General features: G+C 38.5%; 2 protein-coding genes across 2 annotated transcripts in view; one reads left to right on the plus strand and one right to left on the minus strand.

The window, feature by feature from the left end:
- Positions 1–17,703, minus strand: part of cep89 (centrosomal protein 89) — a 61,038-nt gene that overhangs the window by 25,477 nt on the left and 17,858 nt on the right. The window contains exon 17 of the mRNA XM_035682208.1: positions 14,876–14,965. Within this exon, the coding sequence (XP_035538101.1) occupies positions 14,876–14,965 (90 nt within the window). The remainder of the gene's footprint in view (positions 1–14,875; positions 14,966–17,703) is intronic.
- On the plus strand, positions 4,598–6,611 carry zgc:165481 (uncharacterized protein LOC100073327 homolog). Its single transcript, XM_035651943.1, has 2 exons — positions 4,598–4,622; positions 5,519–6,611. The coding sequence occupies exons 1-2, from the start codon at positions 4,598–4,600 to the stop codon at positions 6,262–6,264; spliced, it is 771 nt and encodes a 256-aa protein (XP_035507836.1). The 3' UTR covers positions 6,265–6,611.

The following is a 17,703-nucleotide window of genomic DNA, read 5'->3' on the forward strand; positions in this document are numbered from 1 at the left end:
TATTTTCTATGGCTCTGACAGCTTGATCATGTTATATGTTGTATTGACATCTCACAATAACAGAAAGGCTCTCTCGATTCAGACTTACTTAGTTTAGTTTTTTTTTTTTCTATTTCATACAGGTTACATTTTTTTGTTTCGCCATGTGATGTAATGCAGTCTTGCCATTTGTTGATGTAACTTGTGCTTGGTTTTCTTTGAAAAGCTGACCTTTTCAAATGTCAGCTTTGGCCCACCTCTTTTCGTGTTGTATTCTTCCTCCATAGTGGAGCTACATAACTATTTTCAAATTACACCTTTCAAATCCAACATATTTACCATGGAGAACAACTAATCAGTCAACTTGTCATTAAGTCAGTCAACCAGCCAGTAAACTAATCTGTCAGACAGTACACCAGTCGATCTACTGATCAGCCAGTCAGAACACATATATTCATATTCACACATACATGACACACTAGGAAGCTGTTCGCCTACATTTCTTCATGGTGAATTTATAACACTGCTGTGACCAGTAGACAAAGAGTGCTTGATTTAATATTTAACCACACTATCACTCCATTTGTCCCTCTATCCTGCCTTGATCAGCCAGCCTTGATCAGCCACCCATAACCCACTCTACCTCTCTACCGTCCCACTTTATACAATAATCATTGTGCCCAATTGGCTAAACCATAGTAACCTAGTGAAAGGGTCCAGGGTATGGAGCAAAGTTGATCATTGGGAGACAGTTGACTGCAAATTGGGATGTTCTGCAATACTTGGTAATCTGGGGATGTCTGTGTTAATATAAAAAAAATAAAAACACAAATACAGTAAGCTTTCTGCACATACTGTAAAGAAAATTAGACTAAGCCCTGCTTTTCATCTCTATCTGCCACAAGACAGCATCGAACAAGGGAAAGCATTGCCTGGCATGACTAAGCCAATCCTAATATACTTCGGCAGCTCATCACACCAGCAATAATGGTATGCTCTAATGGGGATTATGTTCAAATATCTTCAAATACGGAGCTGAAAATAATTTCAGTGTTGAGAAAAGGATAATCTGGCAGGAGATAAAGAATGGAAAAAAACAGGTTGGTTGCTGAACCAGAGCAGTCCAATGAAAATTTGTATTGTCCCAGATGATAACATTGTAGAGCTGCCCTGGACCATCTATCTGGTTGGTCTGCAAAGGGTTACACAGAGATGGAATAGGCTGTGATGATTAATAGCTTTGCACACAGTGATGTTCTCCCCTGCTGACCACAAACCTCACAATGGCACACTGAGAAATGTGATTTCTCAACTCAAACCACAGTGTTCAGCTTGACAAACAAAAGCTAATGACCATTTTTGTAAGTGTAAAAAATATTTAAGACATGGCTTTTTAGAGGGCCTCTGGAGCCGAATGGTTAAAGTGCATGCCACATTACTACAACATCGCAGGCTTGATTCCAGCTGTGGGCCTTTGTTGCATGCCCTTCCTCTCTCTCTCTCCCCCTCGTTTCTATCCGTTGGTTCACTGTCACTGAAAGCAAAAATGCTACAAAAGGAAATTCTGTCTTTTTAAAAAATTGTTGATTAATGGCTGACACCTGGTGTAGAGCAGCTGGTAAAGAGTGTGACATGCAAAGGTTTGATTGGTTTGTACACAGTTTAACTACAGTCATAAAAAAGGATAAACAGAGGTTTGTTGCATCTATTGGAAACGCAGGACCCATTTCTGAGGACTGCAGAGCAACAGTGCATATTGACAGTTGGTAGAGTAATGTGCCAATAGCCATGAGCCAAGAGCAGAAAAATAAGAAAATAAGCAGATGTAAACAATATTGATGATGTTTCAAAACATCACAGGTTTGCAAATGATTTATGAGATAAGAAAGATATTTTTAGGTGGGTGTAAGGACACACAACTCTTTCTGGTAAAAAGGTTGATGTTTGTTTACAATGTAAACACCACAGGAGCTTGATGAAATTAGTAATTGTTCACTTGTTTAAATTGTTGCACAAGGAGATGGATTTTCTTTTACACAATCCCAGTGCCTTGTCTTTTCATTCCAACAACTGAAGACTTCAGGGGGAAACTGGGAAATTCTGCTCTTGGGATTGATGCAGCAGGGCCTGGTTCTTTCTGACATCTGTCTGACATGTTTCAGAAGGCTTTTTAACGCAACAGACTGGTGGCTAAAATATTTAACAGTTTGCAAGTCACAGAAAAGCCTGCTGGGAAACTGCCAGTGCAACATCCACCTATTCAATCCATATTTCATGGTCATGAATGAATGAATGACTGGCTTTTCTTTATATAGCATCTTCTTGACAGGAGGGGGACTTGTTAATGACCAAACATAGAGGTAAAGTAAGAAGTAACAACAGGAATGAGCTAACTGCAACCATAGTTCACGAAAGCACTTTCTTGAGGTTTTACTGAACCTTTTCTAAATCTTTTTTAAACCTTGATAACCTTGAAGAATACTGAATTTAACCAGTTGTCAGCATATTCTAGTGGTTGACAGTAATATCCTCACACCGCAAAGAGCAGCAAACAACCCCTATGTGGTTTGAAAGTGGACGGGAGATGCCACCTTGACTGCAGATATACACCCCAGCTTACCAGCTCCCCTTGCTCAATCCTCTGACCATAAGCTGGCTCCCCAGAATGAGTTGGGTATAAAAATTGTTGGGTTGGGTATAAGAGTTGTGAGCAGAACCAGAATTATAGCCTTACACTACAATTAAAGTCAGGACTAGACCACCTGGTGCATGGAGTTCTGACCCCATGAAGTCTCTCCATCACTACCCTTGTGGAAGGGTACAGGTAAACATGTTTTTTCCCACACCAAGTAGCCCATCAGGGAGGCCCTCTTCACCCACTCTGGAGTACGGTCTAGACCTGCTCTATATGACTGTCCTGAGATAACTTTTGTTATGATTTGGCACAATATAAATAACACTGAACTGAATTGAACTGAATTGTTTGTCAGTGAAAAAGCTGCCCAATTGCAACAAAGGGGGGAGTTCCAAAAGGATAAATCTGCTCATTCGTAGCCTGAAGTGTACTTAGAGCAACATCTTCAAGTGTTATAAGACATACCATTGTGCAAGAGTCTAGGAACAGTTCCTATGTACTATGTCTGCTGACTCAGCAGCAGACACAAAAGCTGCTGACTCAGCAGCAGACACAATATCTGCTCATTAACGTCAGTCCTGTCATTTGCTCTTGGCACAATTGACATTGAAACCAACCAACACCGTGTGGGCTTTTGGGCACACATGTATGGTGTTCCAGGACACATGCATACATATAATGATACTGGCATACTGACAGAACAAGAAAAAACACTTAATTAGTTAAAAAAAGAAACTACTGTATATTTCTCTACATGTAAAAAATTGGAATTCATATTTCATCTTCTGCTGCTGGCTATTTCAAGACAAGAATAAAAAATGCTGTTCTCCTTAAATCTGTAGAAGCAAGTGGAACTTTAAAAACAATCCATGACATTGTAGAGTTTCCTACCTCATTCAATTTTAATAGAATATAAATATAAGCATGTCATTTATATATAAAAAATATTTTTATAAACACCAGGTTTTAAAGGTCATTCAAAACAGCATGTAGTACATTGGCCTAATTATCATGCAGAACTTATTAACTTACCTCTGAAAAGTACACAGAAAAAAATACTCTTCTCAGTTATCACTACCAAGCTGATTACTATTGCTATTATACATACACATACATAAACACAGTACACCACCACACTTACACAACCAGCATCACCACTGGGCCATACTTGATGTCAGTAGCTGGAGTGGAGAGTTTGTCATTCAGTTCCCTGTCCAATACTTGTCCAAGTTGATCGGGGAATATGAAATGGCATTGTGAAAATTACAGGTTTGCTGCTAAGCATTCAGTTCCCTTTGTGCAATCACACCTATTTCACAATCCTTAGGGACATTCTAAGAAATCCAGTGTGGTAGTTTTGCTTTACTGAAGAAACAAGTTTTAGGCCAGAGTTCTCAGGGAACCCATCATAGCTCAGATATATCTTGTAATATAAGTTAAACAAAAATATAACAGTAAGGGTGGTATTAGCTCTTGTCACTATAGCACGACTGAATGTTTGTGGAAATACATGCCTTGTACAGCCTGGTATTGGTTGTATGTTTTGGTTTTGATTTGTATTATTTTGGTCTATCTATTTGCATGTTTAGTCCTGCCAACGTAATGAACTGGAAGAATAAAGTCACTGTTTCTGTGCTTTGTGCTCAGTATTCTAACACCATAAAAACCCACAGGTGTTTGCCATGAGGTCAACCTTTATATATCACACAGGTTTATATCTTTATAATCATATCTGGGTTTACGCATCCATAGTCAGTATTGTCCTTCATACTATTTTTTTCTATTTCACGGCTAATTGTGTTGTTGCCCTTGAATTCTCAACAAGGGTAATGCCCAATGAGTTGCTTGCAGGAGCTGTATGTAAAATAGCTGTTTCAAAAACAAATAAAACAAATAGTAAATGTAAATAGTTCAATTAATCATTGTATTCATTTGAGATTTTGACGTTTTTTACATCGTATAAAACCTTTTATGTACCTGCAGATGACAGTGATCTGCGACAGTAAAGGTCAGTTAGCGGCTCCTGAACCTCGTTCCTATTCATACTTGGTGTCTATGGATACATGCTTACAGCTATTTGACCTTATTAAAGATGACTGACAGTTTCTTGCTGTTTTTCCATTGAGGAAACTGATCATTGGAGTTCTCTCGTCTCGGTAGGTGTAAGCAAGTTAAGTTGCATTTTTTACTCAATTGCAATCACCTGGGTTTCTTTTTTCTTCCAGCAGTTTTGTAATAATGATTTTCATTTCCTGCATTTGACCTCAATTAATTCAGTAGGCACAGATTAATGCTAACTAAAACACTCATCTGGTGAGTCACATTTGTCAGTATAAACAACACATGAGTGAATGGCTTTCAACAAAGAAATTATATTGCTCTATAGTTCCAAGTCCTGGCAGGCCAAATAAAAAAATCTTAAAATGGCTGTATATCATAAAGTGCAACAAAATTATTATTATAAATAATAAAAACTCAAATTTAACCATGTAAAAGCCTCAAATCGTGGGCTTCTTGAAGAACTACAACAGCCTTGTATTCTACAAAAAATTACTGAATCAACACAAAATGTTGAAGGAGCAGCTGTCCCTACTACCTCTCCCCAAATATCAATAGCATTACTGGCTCTTGCTTTGCTACAAAGGGCTCTGGGATGACACCCTGATCCAACTCCCAAACCATAAATCATTCATCGCCAGCAGGTACAGAATAGAAGCAGCCAGAGAAGAAGGCAGATACCTGACCTTTCCCTGATGGAAAACAATACAGCAGATAACGAATAAACATTAGCTTGTTTCCAACATTCTAGTCAAAGTCGCATGTAATGCTTGACTAGATAAATACCATTATCCTTCTAACTCTCTTTTTCTTTGTCTGCCTCTATATTTCTCTCTCCTTCCCCAGAACATGACTTGAAGATGAGCTGTCCTCAGGCTGAGTTAGAGGAGAAGGACTGTCCTCCACCAGAGGAACTGGAGTGTAAAATCTGTTACCAACGCTACAATGCTCACAACCGCAAGCCTAAGATCCTGGACTGCCTGCACCGGGTCTGTGCCCGCTGCCTCATTAAGATCCTGGACATTGCTGATGGGGCAGGCTTTATCTCCTGCCCCTTTTGCCGACACCAAACAGAGATCACAGAGTACGAGGTGTCAGCCCTGCCTGACGATGCTAATATCATGTCCCACCTGGCGATGCGGGACAAATCCTGGAGCTCTGACCACAACGGGGAGGTGGTCCTGACCCCAAAGAGTTTGTCCTCCTCCAGCCCATCTCACGATTCCTCCAACTGCCTGGTCATCACTATAATGGAAGTGCAGAGGGACTCACAGCACTCCCCAAGCCAAAATGCCAGCTCTGACATCTATGCTGAGCAGAGCCTGGACTCAGTATCAATGGGCTCCAATGGGCCAGCTGATCAGGACGCCATGTCCAAGTTCTGTAATCATGTCCCACGCATCCTGGTCTGGCTGCTGGGATTCTTATACTTTGGCTCACTGCCTCTAGGAATCTACTTGTTGGTGATCCAGAGGGTGACACTGGGCATTGTATGTGTAAGCTTGGTGCCATCAAGCCTAACAGTTTGTCTGGTCTATGGGTTCTGCCAGTGTCTGTGCCAGGGCATGTGTGACTGCTCCTCTAGGGGCTGATAGGGTGCTACCCGAGAACTCGGGGTCCCAGCATGGGAGGAAGTCAGCAGCGGTACACAGGTATTTGATTGTGTTTTGTGGATAGAAAGGGGGGCAAAAGGTGAAGATGATGCCCTCTGCTACACAGGCTTTACAAGCCTACCAGTCAGTTATCTTCATGGAAATAATGGGCTAGTAAAAAAACCTACGAAGACCGCCTTTAGTGTTGGTCTATGCTTTTGTTAGGCCAACTGCTGCAACTCAGAAACCAGTTTGGCCAACAGGAACAGAGCCCCTGACAAGCTATGTTAGTTGGAGCAGTGGCTAAACCTACATTTCTGTGATGTACTTCTGTAATCTTTATTTCTTCTGTGTTGTGTGTATGAGCTACTCTACCATATCATTTGAGTGCAGACCTTTAATCTTTGACTAACATAACGACAGCGCTGGTCCTGGGCCCTCATTTATCAACACTGTGTACCAAAAATCTTGCATGCAATCAGTTTTAAGTGAATGGTGGTATTTACTAATTTGTAACTTTCCTTTAGGATGCCTGCATGTTTTGGTAAACCTCTAAACCATGCATACACACAAAAAATCTGTGTACCTTTTTGGTTTTCTCAGGATGTTATTAAGTTAGTTAAAATTTGTATTTAACCGTAACTGGATAATTGCCAGTTGCCAATAACAAAAGGGAGGAAAATCAATGTTGTAGGTGATTTTGTCCACCAGTTTAAATCAAAGGCACCTCTTAGACACTGATTGACAGTACAAATAGTGTACATTTTTAAAAATCACGTTTTTTCTTTCATTTTAATGAGTGTTTCTCACACCTATTAGCCAGCATTTATGGTGAAAGTACATTACCAAATAGTTTTCTTCCGTTAAAACTACAAGTAACTCATAATTGAATGTTAATTGTGATACTGGTCTTGCCAACAAATATCAATAACTGGATTGTATGGAGGAAAAGCACTGGTACGCTGACATCTATGAGTTGATACTATAGGCATCAGTGGGTTGAACCTGTTAATATAAATCTGATGCAACATCTTTATATCCTGGTTGAAACATTGCTCTTGTGATTGACAGGTCATGAATTACCTACTGTGAGAATAGCGACTTTTCAATTTCTTTGTATTGTTGAACAATGCAAGGAATATTGCAGGAAAATACTGTCCATTTGGCCAGATTTTTCACTATAAAAATTCTCAAAGTAAGTAGGAAAAGGGAAATGTGCATGCTAAACATATTTCAGCCAGGACTAAATACAAATTACCAAATTAAATTAAATAGGCTGCAATACTTTATTTATTACCTGCTTTACTGTAACAACAGTAGCTTTGGGCATACATGTGATGAGGTTGTTAGTTTTGCTTAGTGAATGCGCTCCTCTCCTCCTCATTCAGGTTGTTGTGCTGAATCAATTTGGTGCATGTGAGGCATAAACCGGATTCATATCTCAGGTTTTTTTATACTCTTTCAATGTTTAGCAACATTCTTACCAGTCAGTTCCTTATTTGGTTGAACATAGCAAGAATGCTCTGCTGTATTTTGTGGTACTGGCTGTAAAAAGCTCTTTTAGCTCCAAGGTGCGATTTATGTTTATGGGAATCCTCTGTTACCTTCATGCTGTAAGTCATAGTGCACATACAGCCACAGTAAAGCCATGTGGATTTGTTGTTGGGTGACACCTGCATTATTTATGAGTAACGCTTTAAATGTAATTTCAAATGATTTGCACAGTACATCACATGTATGTAGAGTGAAAGAAATGCTTTTTTTTATCAACTCTACTGTAGCTGTAGTTCCAAAAAGTAGTTTTCCGTCTAGCTCTGTGACCAAAACATCAATTTTAGTGTCAGAAGTTTTTTCTTCTAAAATATCTTGAATTACTGCAGTCGTATTCAGCACTGACTTTCCAGCAGTAAAAAGAAAGGGTTAGACTCTAAATTGTTCCATCTTTCCATGATAAAAGTGAAACTGAGTTTGTGGGTTTAATCAATGTACGTTACTTTCCTTACTTTATGCACATTTGACAATTACCTTTTGACATTAGTACTTTGTTGAACTCACAAGCATTTTACATTTTACTCTAAGAGTGAATGTAGAACGTTTTGTGTACAATGTTGATAACTGAGGGCCCTGGGCTGATAACTGTAAGTTACAGTATATTCAATGTTAAACTTCAGGTAATGATATTTTTCATCAAAATGGAAATGTAGCATTTTGGAAAAAAATATTCATTTTGTACAAAACCCTTCCTCTACAATGTAAGTCCTGTTGTTCTGTGATGTTGGGGTTATATATATTGTTATCTTACTTTTCCTTTCTCGGCTTCTTTCTACCACTGTTTCTCTACTTGTCTCTGTACGCACTCTCTCTATGTTTTCCTGTACTTCTCTGTATGACCTATTGACTGCAGCTCTCAGCTTAGTGCCACACTGATTACAGAAGCTACTAGATGAATAAATAGAGAATTATTTTCTATACGTTGCTTGTGTACTGATTCAGTCCACCTTTTGAATGTCAATAATCAACATCATTGTCATCGCAGGTTAATCTTGCACAGTCTGTGTTAAGAGTGAGAATGCTGCCGTTATATGTCAAACCAATAACATCCCAAAGGAGGAAAGCTCAATTGTAATTTTAAATAAAAAAACAAAGGGACATTCTCATCTCAAATTCAATAAATGGAAAGATTTACTCTAAACCTTCATAAGCTTTATGTGATGGAGGTCTGGCTATACACAATTATCAGAAAATCAGTGATTGCTCCTAAGAGAGACAACAAAAAAACCATTTCTTTCACAAATAATGATAATAACTCAGTATAGTATTTCTAACTTAATAGAAATCAATCAGCCTCTCATTTTGTTAAGTACTATTATGGTCAAAGATACACAGTAATAAAGCAAAAAGTGCTGAGACTGGTTCATACAGTAAGACCAGCTTGAGACAGATAAAAAAAAGGTAACAAAAAAACAAACAAAGAAAAGAGAGATGGCAGACTGCAGCAGCATGTCAGATAGTAGAAAGAGATTTTATTTTCTGCCAGAGTTGGCAGAGCTGTTGGACAGAGTGCATGTCAGTGGAGCGTTTGTCCTGCTGGTTGTACTGTCTGACATCTACAAGACCCTGCCTTTCATCTTTCTGAGCTGAGTGGCAGGTTACATGAAAAAAAAAGTCTCCTTCCCTGCATCTGAAAGAAGAATAACCATATCCATAGAGGTCTGTGGAAAACAGTTGTGACAGGGATTTTAAAAATAGTACGAATTATCACAGTCAACAATGTGTGACGATGATAATGAATCCCTGTACATTCAGCTCACACTGGCTTGCAATCAGAGCCAGAAAGCCCTTTTAAACATTAAAGGACCAGTGTGTAAGATTTAGTGGCATTTAAAGGTGAAGTTGCAGATTGCAATCAACTGAATACCACTTGCTTTCCAAGTTGGTAGTTTCTCACAAAAAAATGTGAAAGACCCTATCTAGAGCCAGTGCTTGGTTTGCACATTCTGGCCTATTGTAGAAACAACAGCGGTTCAACATGGCAGACTCCATAGTAGAGGACCCGCTCCCTCTGTAGATAAAAATAGCTTGTAACTGTCATAAATAAAACAATTCAAACTTTTCAGGTGACTACATAGTAATGCAAACATACACATGAATACTATGTTTAATTTCTGCCTATTGATCCTCCTAAAACTTAAACACTGCACCTGCACTTTTAGCCAAATTGATCCAATGAGATAAGTGGAAGAATCATTCATTTCTTTAATTCTATACACTAAAGATAAAAAAGTTAAGGGTGAGAGGTTACAGCACCCTGACAACAGAAGAATCATATGTGATCCTATGATTTGGGTGATCACTGCTATTTGAAAAGAAATGCAAACTAGGCTCTGAGGAGAATTTTGAATGGAAAAAATAGTTATCCTACACTGACGTCAAGCAGCATGTGTCATGCAAACCTGTGACTTGGCTATATTTATACATGCACTTACTAAAATATTCAACATTTTCAGGTGTTTCAAGGAGATGGAGGGGCATGAATTTTAATTACACATGAATAATGTAGTCGCAATCTGCCCTCCCTTAACACACAATCCCTATCTTGTCAATTCATAAGGTGGCATTCATTACAACCACGATAGGTTAATGAGAATCACATGAGAGTTTTTAGTTGGTCACTAAAAAGAAAGCAGCTGGCGGAATTTGTTAGTATCTCAGGTTGGTATAAAAAGTGAGAGCCTGAACTTTGAATTTGCATTCCCATCTCAGAATCAATCACCTTGATGCTGTGAGGAAGAGCGAGTTCAGCAGCCCCCTTGAGCTGCGGCGAAATACAAAAGTCACAGTGCTCTGGAAAATTTAACTGGGGCAAGTAAAAAGGTAAGGCAAAGTATAACATTTGCAATTCAATTTTGATGTCTTTCAGAGAATATAATACGCTTTGAAATGGAACGTTTGTGAAAAGGAGAAATAAAGTGCAGCCACCATTGTGTGGACTTTTAAACAGAGTGGCCTTCAACAGCTCATACAAGTTGAGAGTTTATTCAAGGTCATCAAATAGGGAGGGGTGGGGGTGAAGAAGAGGTCATGCGTTGGTAGGAAGATGACGAAACAGAATCTTTTAGGCTAAATTCTATACCTGGGATTAAATGGTGGACTGTTTAACCTGGGGTATTTATTTTCACATACAGTGTTGGAAAATGTGATCTTTTTACCGTCCTCACTGACTGAAAGTTGTGACTTGTTAATGGATACCAAACTCCACTATAATAATAGGCTTTTCTCTTTTTACTGTATATTCTTACCATTATCATGTCTGACATGTTTTCTTTGTGTGGAGTTATGAATCTGTAAGTAACTATCCTTTTGTGATAATATATTCTTTACTTACTTTAAATGGCAAACATCACACCCAAAATGGTTTTGTTCTTTGGCGAGGGTTAAAGGCCTTTAAAAAAAAAAATCACAAAACGCCTTATCTACCCATTGAAATATGATTGCAGACAAAAATAATAATATGCATGCAGACCTGTGTAGAATCAAAAATGTTATGCAAAAACATCTGTGCAGTTGCAAGTCAACCATTGATATGTAATCAATCACTGCATCTTTTTGCAACACTGGCTAGACCAGATCCTGTCTTAAATAAAAGGACAATACAGCACAGAAGTAAAATATCAATCTAATCACACATACAAGCAAAAGACCTAGGATCAAAGAATGGCGAGATGTTTGAAAAATCAAAAAACTAATATAAGGCCAAGTCGCTACTCATTGAAGGCATATACATAGTGTCTCAGCACACGGGTGATTTAAAAGCTACACAACTAATGGTCAGAAATATCACTTGGCTCCAGTCAAGTTCGCATTATTGTAATGGGCCATTGAGTTGCTTTGTGTTTTTATGGTGCATGCTGGTGATAGTGAAAGCAGCAGGGGGCAAGTTGAAGAAAGGATGTTCTTTAGTGCAATACAGACCTCCTCCTAGCCATGTCTGTAAATGTTTCTTGCAGAGTAAATGAGAGAATGCAAACATGATTACTTAGGGAAGCACTAAAACAATTAGCTGATTTATTGATTGGTCAATAGACAAATTACTCCTTTAATTTAAAAAATCTGATTTTATCCTCTCAAATGTGGGTATTTGCTGTTTTTCTGTTTTATATGATTGTGAATTCTTTATCTTTGGGTTTGGTACTTTTGGTTGGAAAAAATGATGATTACATCATCTTGGGCTCTGATATATAAAACATTGTTACATTTCACACTAAATGATTAACCCAAACAACTTATAGAGAGATAGAATAGAGAAAGATAGAAGGAACACCACTATCTGATGATGCATGACTCTATTTAATGTGTTGTATGACAGTACATGGTTAAAACCTATGTTGAAAACAACACCTACTCCATACACAGCTCCAGAATAACCACTGCAACAGCTTGAGAATGTATGATTTCACCTTTAAGTGTTAGTTAATATCTTGTTTAGCTGGCAGAGAACGAGGGAGTAGCCTAATGATGTATAAAAGGAAGGAGTGAATAATGTCTTTGAACATCTAACATTTACAGCTGTCCTCTTTTAATGGCCTGAACACTACCAATAGAACTCACATTCACACACACAAACACAAACCTCTTTTTCTATGGGCTGTTGCTATAGAGACACTAATAAAATTGTCAGAACTGCTGAGATGTTTTTCCCCGCTGTGGCTTAAATGACAAGAGCTGCTGACAGCTGGAACACACAGAGAGCACTGGCCCTAGAGCAAGGCACCAATACTGCTAGACCAATATCTTGTTCACGTTTGGCATAACAAACAAACAAATATGGAGAGGCTGTACCAACTGATATTGCAGGACAACTGTCAACCACAGTGGTAACATTCAAACAAAGATGGCCCTGTAGGTAGATTGCCAAAAGGTTGCCATGGTGATTCGCTAGAATAGTCTCCATTTTATTTCTATGGAATGGGGTGTGATCCATGCAGTTCTTGTCACAGAATGGATAAGGAGAAAAACGATGCTCCGTCTTCCTGCCTACAATTAGTTATGGCTACAATTGTGTCTATTGCAGCCATCTACACAAACTAAAACATCCGTCAGAAATAAGTAATCTTTCATTTAATAAATTATAGGGTGACAGCAAGTTTTGTATCAAATCTTGCATTACATTTTGCTTTTATATTAAAGCTATGGCAGATCTCTTTCTTTCCATCATTCTTTCCAGGCTCTTGTAGCTGGCTTCTCTCCCATATTACCAGCATGCTGCACTGAATGAAAATGTTACTCACTGTTTTTGCCCTGGTCAACTTAAGTTAGGTTGTAACAGAAATAGTGAGGGTGCAACTGGACAAAGTAATTACAATATTGCCTTTAAACTCAAGCTTTTAGATAAAACTGGTGCTCAGTTGCTACAACAAGCTGCTACATCATCTAATCATCCTTGCGATCTGTTATCTGTCTGCACTTTTGCTTCTTACTACTCATTTTGCATTTTAAGTCTAATTGATTTCATTTCATTCTATTCTTATTTTTATTTTAGCCTAGGACTGGGTGATATAGCTGAAATAGGTATCACAATAAATCATTTAATTTCAGTGTATATTGATTAATTACCTATACCAGGTGAAAAACTGTTAAATTTAAACACATTCTTTATCAAGGCACACAGGTAATAATGTTAATTTGTCATATTGTATTGTTGTTGATTACCTTTCCATCGTGGACTGCCTGCATGTGGATTGGACATCTTGAGATGGAACTGATGTAGGTTATGACTGACAATAAGTTGTGTAAGGGTGGAAGCGGCAATGATGATTCACCCATAGCATGCTCCATTATCAAAGGATATGGCGTATTTATCATGGGCTTTCATTGCAACTTGCATTTAAATTAATCTAAATTCAACAATTTTCTTATTGCCAACATATATTGCATTTGTTTTATTGCCCAGGGCTATTTTATGTCCTCTGTTTTATTTTGTCCTTCTGCTGTAACTCGCCTCCGGGGAATCAATAAAGGATTAACTTATCTTATCAAGTTCCTTGTACATACACAGTGCTGGTGTTCTTCCCAGTGTCTACTTGATTGTCTACCTGAAACTAATCTTTCTGTTTATGATTTGACCATTGCCAACTGTAAGCCTGTCTGACTATGTTTTAAATGATATCGGTCTTGTACTGTAACTTTATACAGGTCTCTGTTCTGCATATCAGTGTTGCATATACTCAGTACATTTAGCTTAAAATATTAGTATTTGCGTAAACTTCCAGCTGGCAAAATAGTGTTAAACAGTGGCCACTAAATTGCACTTGCAGTATAACAACAGAAAGTAGAAATGCAATCTATGTAATCAAACAATGTATGACTGCCTATAATGTCCTGACCACTGCCGCAGATAAACGCAAGTAAACACTATAACTACTAGCAGCAGCAGTGTCACAGCGATACTCAATAGACCAAAGTCAAAGAGACCAGTACATCATTGCTGATCGTTATCTTTATGCCGGTGTTTTCTTTACATTTCACATACTGACTGTGGGATGTTGATACTATACTTGGTTTAAGAGGGGGGAAAATGAAGTCCTTGAGAACCAATGAGCTCATCTTGAGAGATGGCAATCTCAAGTGTTCATCAATTCATGCCTTCTGAGGGGTGTAGACCAATAGTAGATAGTTTATCAAGTGCAGTGGAGTGGGACGATCAATAGGAAGTAGATTGGAGGGCTATCTTGGGCAAAATTAACTTTAGGTAAAATTCGCCGTCTGGATCGTTGAGCTGAGTCAAAGTTAAAGGCTCACAAGCTACCCTGGCATCAGGGGGTTAAGATGAAATTAACCTGCCTGCCATGTAGCAGAGTAGTTTCAGGGCATAAGTTACTGGCAAGGACTCTCCCCATCTTTGGAAGAAAATATACAGAACATCTCAATTTTTTAGATAGAACAGCTAACTCCTTAATTCTCTATGCAGGGCACAAAACCAAATCCATTTTAAGACAGTGAGCAAGGTTTATCAAAGGTTTTGAAAATGCTAATACATGATTCTCCTGATAATATGGGCCTTTCAGGGGAGTTGATTGAAGTGTGAAAGTAATGTTTGAATAAGGGGACTTACTTTGACTTCTTCCTGTAGTTTTCCAAATCGAACTGTGCCATTCAGAATCCTGCTGATGAATCCCTGCTTTTCCTGCTGAAGAACCGAAGCCTGAGGAGGTAGAGAGGGAAGAAGGGAGGTTACTGATCTAAAAGAGAAGGGGGGTAAAGGAAAAGAAGAAGTAAAGACTGTTGAAACTGTTGCCAATTTAAAGGAGTCCTATCTGAACCAAAATACTGCCACTAACAGCATGTTCTCAGTTAATAGCACCAATGAACAGTTAAAACTGTAGTTATGCAGTAAAGTACAAATAAATATAGTAAATTAAGAAAAATAGCAATAGTCATTATCAAAATGTTAATCAAAACAATGGTTAAATATCTGTCAGTGAAAAAAAAACCTAATGCCCTGCTAATTTAGCAAAAGATTACTTTAAGTCCAGCTTGTGCAATATAATGAGGTATTTTACAGCTAGATGATTTCATATTGCAATAGCAGCCAAAAAATCCAGAATTCACCTCATTAAGGCTGTCTTGGATCTTCTGTACCTACTTTCTTCGGCCTCTAAAGACTAGGTATAAATCTGCACAGGTATATAAAAAAGGTTGTGACAGAGAGGGAAAAATGTGTTAAAGTGCAACCAAAGTAAATGTTTTGAAGCGTAATTTAATTTACAGGGAATCTTTTACACTTTCATTCTTAGTTTGCTGATCTTGGGCAGATATATTCAATAATCTGTGTCTTTTTGAAACAGTTCCAGTCACTGACTGCATAATTAGCAGGATTGTTTAAGACACCTTTATATTCACTGCACAATACAATTAAGAGTGCAAAAAAGCTTTTGTATTGTGTCTAAAACGTGAACATCATCTAAGTGTCTTGAACACAAATACTGTTTTCCTGGGGGTCACAGCCAGACATTATATATCAATTACCATTATAACTCAATTGGTCATGCATGTGCGCACCCCCACACACCCACACATCCACACACCTCATCCAGACAAATCAGTTCTTGTTAGCTTTAAACTGGCTACCTCTAATATGGTGTCAGTCTGACCTTCTCCCCATGATGGGCTCTCACTTATCCTCCAAAAAAGTTAAGTTAGATATGACAAAGTCCCTAAATCTGGAAATAATGTCTCCTCTGCTGCACACTCGGCTAACTGAGCCAAGGATATACTTCATCATTCTATTTGTGTCAGATTAGCTATATTATTTGGTTTGACATGCTATATCTTATGGCTCTGACTGTAAATCCATTTAATGTTGCACCTCGTCTACCAGATGGACCAACTCCAGGGGAAAAAATAAAAAGGGGACCAGCTGCATGTGAGGGGGCACCAGCATGAAGAAGGCTGTATTCATTGGTGAGATACTATTCCAAACCCAAGATAGAATTGTGTTTATTACTGCGACTCAGATATGACTCTCAGTTAACTCACTACACCTCTGTTAATAAAGAGATTAATACCTAAGTATAACTACTACACCTTCTGTAATAAGAGAATATATACTCCAGTTAACTACTACACCTTCCTGTATGAAAGAGATTATATACTCCATATCAATACTAACACCTCTGTAATAAACGACACACTACACGGCACTATTAACTAATCACCATCTTAGAGGCAGGCTACACCACTCAATTCTGCTAGCATGCCAGGAAGCCTATCTGGCACCAGCATTGCTGGAAGGGCATAGAGGGCGCACTTTAGTTACATCTTCCACTGGGCGAGAACCCTAGAGGGCGCCTTATCCATTTTCTTGCACAATTGGCACCATAGAGGGCACCTGATGTTTTAAATTTACATAAACACATCCAAAGATGGCACTTTTTGTAGTGTGTTTTTTTTTTTTTTTTTTGACCACCGTGGGCACCAGGGGCAACCCTTGCTTGATAGTGTATATATAGCTTATAAGAGGAATTATATATTACAATATCATTATAAAATTAGTAACGAGTCCAGGGTATCAAGGTCTTAAGGAACAAATAGTGGCTATTAATGAAATGCTACAGACGTCTTCTGTTGATCAACACCATGCTCTACGGTCCACAGAACGAAAAGAATATACAACAGCAAACAAATAAAATATTTATTTATGAAAGTCAGTTTTTATGATTTCATGCTTTGTTGTTATTCTCACTGAAATACGATACTAAGTACACAATAAAAATAGCAAGTAACAGATCCAAAATAGTTTTTGGTGATGTGATGTCTTATTCCATCCCCACTACAAGCATTCTCTTCTCAAATGTAGACTTCAAATGACAAGAAATAATAATCTTCATCTGATTGTAAGTTTTGCCTATCCAGCCTTGGTCAGAGAAAAAAATATAGTATTTATTTTGTTGATCTGTCACCTTGTTCTTTTTTGCAGCCTGTAATGCTCAGCTCCTGTCATTCCCCCCATGCAGTGTGCAGTTGTGTGACCAGGAGTGTCAGTCAACAGCGTCATTTTTTCTTCGTGTAAGCCACTTATCTTTGGGTGGGGATTGGTGGAATAACTGTCTCGACGTGAAAGAGAAAAGGTAGTACACAATCTGTCTGCACCAGAGGGGAGAAGAGAGGGCCGAAGAGTGGGGGAACACAGCGGAGCAGAGGTCTGAACAGAGGGAGCTCTGGAGAGCAGCAGGCGTAGGGCGCAGATGACTACTGACACAGCTGATATTCTCACTGAAATGCGAGTAAAAAGCACCGAAATGCACACTGTAAATCGCTCGATCAGTGTAGTCAATTGTTGAGCAGGCTTGTCTGTAGTGATTCGCTCTTGGAATGTCCAGTTTTGTGTTGAAGCTTACCAAAAAGCACAACTCTCTAGCTCCTCGCCTCCTGTTTGTGTGT

The sequence above is a fragment of the Morone saxatilis genome, unplaced genomic scaffold (assembly GCF_004916995.1).
Source record: "Morone saxatilis isolate NCDOM2014 unplaced genomic scaffold, NCSU_SB_2.0 Contig11, whole genome shotgun sequence".
Classification (NCBI taxonomy): Eukaryota; Metazoa; Chordata; class Actinopteri; family Moronidae; genus Morone; species Morone saxatilis.

Excerpts from the sequence above, each read along its gene's own strand:
- zgc:165481 (XM_035651943.1), top strand. The coding sequence starts at position 4,598 with ATGACAGTGATCTGCGACAGTAAAG. Across the intron at positions 4,623-5,518 it reads AGTGATCTGCGACAGTAAAG|AACATGACTTGAAGATGAGC; the intron begins GTCAGTTAGCGG and ends CTCCTTCCCCAG.